This window comes from Argopecten irradians, chromosome 13 (genome assembly GCF_041381155.1).
Source record: "Argopecten irradians isolate NY chromosome 13, Ai_NY, whole genome shotgun sequence".
NCBI classification, from domain to species: Eukaryota; Metazoa; Mollusca; class Bivalvia; order Pectinida; family Pectinidae; genus Argopecten; species Argopecten irradians.
In genome coordinates this window covers 23,976,288-23,986,073 of record NC_091146.1, presented here as the reverse complement: position 1 = coordinate 23,986,073, position 9,786 = coordinate 23,976,288, and the positions used below count along the sequence as shown (strand labels likewise).

The window sequence follows — 9,786 nt, the reverse complement described above, 5'->3', positions numbered from 1 at the left end:
CTTTAGAGGAATTATTTTGAAAAGGTGTCGGTAAAAGTAACGTCAGTGTTGCGGTTGATATAACGCACTTTTAGGTGTTGCAGAAAAAGCAAAATAAAAAGGCAACGTCAGTCAACTGTTGCGGTTGATATAACGCACTTTTAGGAGTTGCAGAAAAAGCAAAATAAAAAGGTAACGTCAGTCAATTGTTGCGGTTGGGATAAAGTAAGTTTATTTGCGGTTTCTATGATATAAAGTATTGCGCTTAGTTTTGAATACACGAAATTAATGCGTGCTCCCATTGCTTCACTCAAGTAATTTAACAATAGTGATGTCACAACAAAGCTTCAAATTTTACTTTTCAAATATAAAACAATGCATGTGTGTATAGTTTGAACACAGGCGTTTAAAGCGTTAAAGTGATGCACTACTTAGTACTTAGTATAATAGAGAGACTGTCTCTCTTTTATACCAAGTAGGATCTCCATAGCTATAACGCTTTAGTCGCCAGAATTTAATGTCCTATACATAATTTTGTAGTATCTCCTTTGTCATAACAGCGTGCCAAATGTGAAGGAAATCGAATCACAAACAGAAAACTTCTTCTTTCACACTAATAAAGTTTAGCACCACAACGTCTTTCTAATGCTATAGTAAAACTGATTTTGGTTTCTCAGCAGATCTTGATGAAATTTGGTACTCCTTTACGACAAATGAAATGCTTCAAAATGATATATGAAACATTGAAATATATCATAATGATTTTGAAAATATTGCCAAAAAAGCAATTTCTCTCTTAAATGGGACACACAGTAGTTTGTATTGAGTCGGTGTGGGTGTTGAACACCGTTGGTGTGGTAGCGTAGGTGTGAACATCCCCATCGTATCAATAGAGACTAGCGACAAGTATGATCAATGTATAACAAGATATACATAATACGTACATATTCCAAATCTGAAAGAAGAACCCAAAATTGTCAAAATTTTAGCCATTTTGACCCTTTTGTGACCCGCCCCTCTTGCCCCTGGGGGTTGGCCAGGACCAATATGTATATTGTGTTAACATGCTATTTCAGACTAATAGTTCTAAATCAGTTTGATGAATTTCCTATTAAAACTAAGCAAATATAGTTCATAAATGTGTTTTCCTATCTAAACTATAGTAAATGTACCCCCTCCACAGGGGAAAATCTGAGATCCCAGGGCCATGAAATTCACAATACTTGTAAAGGGCCTTAGGACCATTCAATCTATGAAGAGTTTTTGGATCCATCAAATCTTAGAGTTTAGAAGAACGCCTTTTGAAATGCTAAGCCATTTTGACCCCTTTTTGCCCGACCCTCTGGCCCTTGGGGGTCGGCCAGGACCAATATGGATATGGTGTTAAAATGCTATTTCGGACTAATAATTCTAAACCAGTTTGATGAATTTCCTATTAAAACTAAGCAAATAATATTAATAAATGTGTTTTTCCAATATAAACTATACAAAATTGACCCCCTCCCCAGGGGGAAACATGAGACCCCAGGGTCATATGATTCACATTTTTGTAAAGGACCTTAAGATCTTTATATCTATCAAGATTATTTGATTCTACCAGATCCAGAGTTTCAGAAGAGTTTTGAAATTTTAGCCTATTTGAACCCTTTTGGCACTGGTTGGTCAGTCACGGAAAATTTGTTAATAGGATTCAATGGCCATTTCATAGGGAAACATGTAATTCTGACAACATCTGAATAATTTCCTATTATATATGACCAAATAATGTGATAAATGTATTTTCCTATATAAACTATAGTAAACTTCAGACCTTTCTATCTATCAATAGTATTTAATTCTACCACATTTGTGAATTGAGAAGAATTTTTTTTAAAAATTTTAGTCAATTTTACCCTTGTGGCCTCTCCCACAGCCCCCTGGGGGTTGGGTGTAATATAATTCACATTTTTGATTGGTCTTATGCCTTTGAAGGTTTGTGAAAAATTTCCATTGAAATTGCTTCAGTTGGTTTGGAGTAGAGGTCGAAAATGTAAATTGTTTACGGACGCACGACGACGGACAAAAGGCTATTAGAATAGGTCACTTGAGACTTCGTCTCAGGTGACCTAAACACTAAACAAAATTTTCTTCCGATAACACTAGAACATAAATGATAATAAAAACATCAATGATTGATTTTACTTGTAATTTTCATATCATATTTGTTACATTAAACCATTCGGATTACTGACATTGTTAACAGTTATCTGTTATTTGATCAAAATAAAACAAACACCTGTTGTGACGGGAGTCACAGGAGCTGGATAGCTCGCACATAGTCATGTTGTCATTTTGAAAATGGATATCATGTGAATGCGCTGTTTGAGATTATAAAGTGTTTAACAAAACAAGTAGATAAAAACAAACAAAAAAAAACAACAAAAATAATAATAAAAAACCCACAAAATACTAGCCAACTAATGTCTTTTGTTCGTGAAATAGGAACATACATGTACATCTTATAGATGTACATACTAAGTTTAATTAAGCTTGTTGCATATTTACTCACATTACCGTGTTCACAAGGTTCAATAATTATTCTTGCTTATTTTCAAACTTGTTCAAAATATTTCCAATGTTTGTCTATATGCAAAGTTTCATTAGGCTCGGTGCATATTTACTCAATTTATCATGTTCACAAGAATCAACAATTACAATTGCAAAAGGGCAATAACGTCTTAAGTTACGATCTAATCAGGTCACTTTTCGAACTTGTCTGAATTATTTCCATTTAAATTTAAAAACAAAGTTTCATTATGCTGAGTGCATATTTATTCAAGTTATTGTGCTCACAAGGTCCAGTTATAATTATTAGTGAAAATGGCAATAACTCCGTAAATTACCTTTAAATCATGCTGGTTTTCGAACAATTCCGAGATTCCTCCAATGTTAGTCTTCACAAAAAGTTTCATTAATCTCTGTTTATAGTTACTAAAGTAATCGTGTTCACAAAGTCAAATAATGATTATCAGTGCAAAGGGCAATAACTCCGTAATTTACAGTACAATCAAGCCGATTTTTCAATTCTTGCAAGATCTATCCAATGTTTGTCTACATCGCGTTCACAAGGAAATGCTTACGGATGTCGCACGACGGACAAAAGACTATCGGAATAGGTCACCATGACCTATGATCAGGTCACCTGAAAAACCAGTGGCCCTGCAGGTAAGGCGTTAGAATTGTACTTGCTCTCTCTAGTACATGAGACGCATCAAAGTCTATAACAAGAGATGCGAGAGGGATCTTGGTGCCTACCAAAGAATGATCTATGTCTGACAAACTAAAGAGGGATCTTTTCTCTACTTTTCAAACTTTTACCACATATTACTACATTTGAAATTTGAGAAGATCCTTTAAGTACTTTCTGAGATACATAAAATTAACAAATTTCAATTATCAAAACCCAAGATGGCTACCTGTTGGCCATCTAATTGACCAGTCAGTCCGAAAATGCAGTATGCAAAACTAAGATCCTAGGGAAACTTACATATAAAAGTTGAGACAGATCACTTCAGTCCTTTCTGAGAAATAGAAGTAACAAGCTTTAACTATCAAAATCCAAGATGGCCGCCTGTCGGCCATCTTGTTGATCGATCGGTCCTAAAATGAAATATGCATAACCAACGACCTACGGGAAATTTGAGACAGATCCCTTCAGTGCTTTCTGAGAAAAAAACGGTAACAAATTTCAATTGTCAAAATCCAAGATGGCCGCCTGTCGGCCATCTTGTTTATCGATCAGTCCGAAAATGGAATATGCATAACCAACAACCTACGGGAACCTGCACATGAAATTTGAGACAGATCCCTTCAGCACTTTCTGAGAAATAGCGGTAACAAGCTTCAACTATCAGAATCCAAGATGGCGGCCTGTCGGCCATCTTGTTGATCGATCGGCCCCAGAATGCAATATGCACAACTAGGGCCCTATGGAAACCTACATGTGGAATTTGAGATGAATCCCGTCAGCACTTTATAAGAAATAGCGGTAACAAACTTCAATTGTCAAATCCTTTATATATAGATTATAAAAGCGCGTGTAATATTATAAGACTCTTTCATATGTGCATATGAAGGATAGGGATATTCTACCCGAGGGTCACTAAATGTAGTAAAACCCGAGGCTTGCCGAGGGTTTTGCAACATTTTGTGATCTCGAGGGTAGAATATCTCTATCCTTCATGTCCACTTATGAAAGAGAATTTTTCTTTCGTACCTCGACGTTTTATTGCAATTTTACAACTTTAATATCCCGCCATTTTGAAATAATTAATTTTTTCTTTGTTAAAGGCTTTCTGATTGGTCTATTCATTTTTTTCATTCCACGATGAAAAAAAATCCGAGAATGGCGCGGAATTCCCGACGTTATCATGACGTCACAATAGAAACATTGACGTTGCGTATTGATTTGGAAAAAATAATCCATTGGAAAAAATCAATGGAATCGTACGTGTAAATGTATTTCATTTTATAAAGTAGCCTGGGAAATTAATTACAACTATTGAAGTCACTATTTTTTTAATTTCATCGGGGTATGAAATAAATTGTGTTTGTGAGAATCCGCTGCACGGATTCACACAGTTTGCAAACAAAATTTATTTCATACCCCGATGAAATTAAAAAATAGTGACTTCAATGCTTAAGTAAATTCGAAGAAATCCACGGCTGAAAATCAATTTTTTACGCGATATTTTAAACAAAAATTCCGTTGTTTGCATCCTTTATAGTAAAACCAGTCAAGTTTGTGGGGAAAAAAAGTTAAAATTTTACCGAGGAAATAGAAAATTTGTTGACGTCGTGACGTCATGATGCTTTATTGCATGGGTAGCCATGCCATACAGCCTCAGGTGGTATTGCCCTAGACCAGCCAGTGTTAGACCCGTAGGTTTGAAAGAAATATTTATACATGTACAGAGGTAAAAATGTTATGTTATGTCTTCTAACATAATCGGGGATACTTTATGCAGTTTTTTATGACTGTGTGGTTTGTCTCGGTTGGTCTGTATAGCAGTAGTTGGTTCTGTAATAATACTCAAGCCATCAATAAGGTTCAGAAGTTTATTTGGTAATCATGTTTTATAATTCAAAAATTACAATCGAAAGTAATACATCCTGATTTACATGTAGTCGTTCGAATAAGAGTTATTTTTTAAAGATGTTCCACCGCTGACAAACGGTATTTTTTTCTATCAAATACAAGAGCAGGCGATTTAGTATTTGTCTTCGGTTACAAAAGTTACTTAATTTACACCATTACTACCATTGAAAAGTTTGAGCTTCTCATTTCACTTCAAGATGAAATTACCAAAAATATTTTTTTGCATCCCGAAAAATTCAGTGGCACTACATCCTATATTGAATGAAGCACTGATTGCGCATGCACCAACAGCAAAATAAGTTATTTCGTATTATGTTTTGTGTTAATCAGACATACATATACACGATTGAACACCAATTATAGTTCAAATGATGAGTATCGTTTATGGTCCGTCGGCGATGGAGCATCTTTAAATATTGAAGTTAACAATATTGACTACTCACAAAGAAAATGGGGAAAATATTTCTTTTACGGTAGAGTATATAATATGCACTTTGCGTGGGAAGGAGACGACGGGAATATTAACAATAGTAAAATCTTAATTATAAGTAACTCAATAAATTGACCAACTACAGGTAATATTAAAATAATCAACGCAATAGCAATGAGCATGTAAGTTAACGACGTCCCTTCCGATGATTACAACATCATCGATGCTCTTAATTCAAAAAATAAAGAGAGGATTATATCTACATTTATGAGTAAACAGGCTAATTCTAAAGACAATAACCTAGTTCTGGCTAACACATACATAACCTCAACATCTAATGATTTAATATTTACAACAGGTATTAAAGACAAATAGTACACGACTAATGCCTAAAATATACATCATGTCTGTTCAATAAGATTCATTATCAAAATCCTTATTATCTATTTTCTAATACAATAATAAACATATGCCGAAGCATTTTGATTAAAATGATTCTATTTACAAAGATAAACCATTATTATTAACCTGTAAAGTTAACGTTACACAGTGCAAAGTAAAGGGACGTAACTCGATAGGTTTAACTACAATATGGCGGTCTCCGCTTTGCGAGCAGTATCAAAGATGGTTTATTTCAATTATATTATCGACTTCCATAATTTAGATTTCTACCATATAAGGAACTTTGGCCGATAATGAAATTAATCAGCATCGATTCCAATTATTTACTTATTGTATTTATAAATTACACAACGAGTTTGAAATAAATTGTACATATATGTATTTCCTGATAAATCGCATTGTGTAATTAAATACAATATAATAACTAAGCCAGTGAACAATTGACACTATGAAGATACAAAATAAAAGAGTAATCGTAATGGTAAATATAGGATACAAATAAATCTATACAACAACATAGAATTTCTGACCTGTAATAATAGTCAAGCCATCAATAAGGTTCAGAAGTTTATTTGGTAACGACCATTCAACCTTCTGGACTTATATAGGCACTACATGTAGGTGAGCACAGGAAAAGATAAAAAGGCGGACTGCCTTTTCCAGCTAAATTTTTGACAGCCGACACGAATACAATAGTTACACACCCTTGACCACCGTATGGTTCCAAATTAATCTATATAAATTTGTGTGACTTCCTTTGATTGACATTTCAAGATGGCCCAAATATCCGGAAGTTTTAAACATACGAGTCGGTCAGATCAAATATATTACAGACTTATTGATAAGCCGACATGATATTTTTCACATGTCAATGAAATGTGTTACCAACACTGATAAAAATGTATACACAATATTAAAATAGCTATAAAATTATACTTTTGAAAGTTCTATGTATTAACAAATAAATCTTAGCTTTATAAAGGTAAAATATTCCTTACGATGCTACTGATAAGCTTTTGAGAAACATATGCACACAGAGAAAAAAAATATCATGGATCGATATAGCCCTGTTAAATGAATATAAAACCTTATAGTGAATTTACACACATATTAACTATGTTAATTGAGGTAAAATTAAGTCGATGTTTACCCAATAATAAGAGACATATAAACGACTGAGGTGTGTATTAACGAAACACCATGTTATACTACATATTCTAAAGTCGGTTGAACAGCTTTCCTTCTTAATACGATATTTGATGCTTTGCAATTATTAAACCTTTAAGATGCTACATCGCTGACGAATGTTTTTTTAAATTAATAAGACATATATTTACATGAGTAAACGCAAATTATTTTTCAAATCTATTTTTAATCTAATGTTTTCTCTATCCCACTTACGAAAATGTTCACAGTTCGAAAAAAAATTAAAGTTTAAAACAATGCCATGCAAGAGAATACATTATTTCCAAGATGGCTATAATGTGCCATATAATCCATACTTTCAAAGAGAATCATTTGTTTATCCTGCTTCTGGCCAGTCCTTCGTTCCAATCGAGCGTTCCGCTCTTTCATCAGTCGGGTTGACTGTGATCTCTATCGCGATAGGGGTGCTGGATTCCAGGCACGTCTACATCTATGACGGATATAGTTGAAGTCCTCTGAGCCATCTCTGTGCCGACGCATTCCTGACTTGTCGTCAGTTCGCACACCCCAACGGGATTGGGAGAGTTTGTCTCTCGGACATTCTGGTCCGATCTCCTCTGTAGGAACGGCGCCAGTAGTTGTTTCTTCTTGTATTTAATCCGATCATGGAATTTCTTATTCCACCAACAGACCATTTGTAACATAGAAAGTCTGCAATCTCTGAACCGTAACATGAATAGCAACGGAATTACAATGCAGGAAAGGTACTTGACTATATCGGCAATTAACCTGACAGCTTTTAACGACTTTTTCAGATCCGGTATTGCTGTCCAGACCAGACGGTGAAGAAGTGAAGGCATGATCATAAACTGATATATACATATAAAATGCAACAGTTTTACTGTATTTTGAAAACTTTCCTTACTATTTGGCATCCTGCTTTGTATAGCCCAGATCCTGATGATGGTACTGACAGAGCACGTGACTGTTAGAATCTGGGCGACCAATTCTAGAATAACGAACATGCGTTCGCTTGATTGTTTCACCTTCTGGTGTAGTTCAGCATTATCTGTGTCAATACTAATATCACGGCCATACGTCACGATGGCCACAATTATCCATACGGCCACATACAATACTCGCACCCGCTTGTTTGTGATGTATTTCATGTATGCCATTTCAAAATTAAGACATATGCATCTGTCTACCGATATGAGGAAGGTCACAGTGTATAATAGAACCATGGCAAACGCTACCAAGGCACCACCAGCGCGGCAGAGATGTTGATACAAAGAAAATATAAAAGAGACTCCGAACACAAAGTTACTGACACACAACATCATGAGTGGAACACGGACTCGTTCGACGATGGATTTCGATAATGCCATAGCAACAAACGCACATACGTTCAAACAAATGATGACACAACCGGTCGTTCCTGTTAAAGCTGAATTTCGACCAAGCTTCTGAAAACAAACAGTGGAAAAATTTACGGATGTGTTCATGTTGGCTGTCATATAATCAAATGGCATAATTATACCGAAAACACCATCGAATATAATCCAGATTACCAAAACTACGAATGCTATCTGTAAGATGATATCATATTGACTCCGAGGAGCGAGTGGACCAATCAGAGAGCTTGTATCAAATCGGAGACGACATACAGAACATGGCCGAGATCGGTGATAATCTGTTTTACATGACAATAAATGGAGGTGGGGATCGCTAAGGATTACCAATGTGCTATTTTTATAAGTGAGCTTATATTGAGGATCTGCTCTTCAGGGATGCATTCGTTGAATGGATGGCGATTTTAGTCGGTATGTGCTCATTATGGAATCGTGACCTGTGGATGTAGCGTGTACTGTTCCGACTAACGATTTTTACACGAATAATCTTAATTCAACTTTTGATATGAAATAGAATTCGCCCATAATCCCATCATATCGTCTTCAGAGCATTTTGAAACTATTTTTCTGGAAATGGGATACAGGGCTAAGTAAACAACCTTTCAGTTTATTTTTATTTTTTGTGCGTCGTAAACCTGTAATCCAACGTCGTAATATTAAGGATCGTGATATTAAGGATATTAAGGATCGTGATAATAAGAATCATATTGTTTTTGTATTGTGATATCCGAGTTCATATAGCGGGGTCTTTCTGTCTCCTAATTATCCCCCCTGCAGTTTAAGTACATGATAGTTGTCCTGCATCATCTTTCTACACTGACCCTGCAGGTACAGAGTCAGAATTGAACCTGTTGCTCCTATTGCATGGTCATAAGAGGCGACTAGAGTTATAGGATATCTGTATCCGTTTTTCCTACCGGATTTCTTCTTCCTACCGTCTCCATTGACACCACCTTACTTATAGACATTTCCACCAACTGAGCGAATGTGAGAATGAGAATCTTCTCAAAAGTTAATCGCGTGATCTAAAGTTTGATATTTGTGAGCTATCAAAACATACACGCACATTACGGGCACGCGATTATCGTAACAAAAATCAATCATACTTCACACAATTTTCGCATCCGTTTAGTTGGTGGAAATGTCTTACAGTGGAGCAATTAAGCATAAAAATCGTTCAAAGTTTGAAGAAATTACACTTAGCACTATTCTCTGAACGAATCTGGATTACATGCAAACGTTAATTTTGATAAATTGAGTCGTTAATGATCCCCGACATC

At 35.3% G+C, this 9,786-nt stretch overlaps 1 protein-coding gene across 1 annotated transcript; it reads right to left on the bottom strand.

Annotated features, from left to right (window-relative positions):
- Positions 1-7,522: 7,522 nt before the first annotated feature.
- On the bottom strand, positions 7,523-8,599 carry LOC138305720 (uncharacterized). Its single transcript, XM_069246000.1, has one exon. It carries the CDS (start codon positions 8,597-8,599, stop codon positions 7,523-7,525), a length of 1,077 nt encoding a protein of 358 aa, XP_069102101.1.
- Between the last annotated feature and the right edge of the window lie 1,187 nt (positions 8,600-9,786).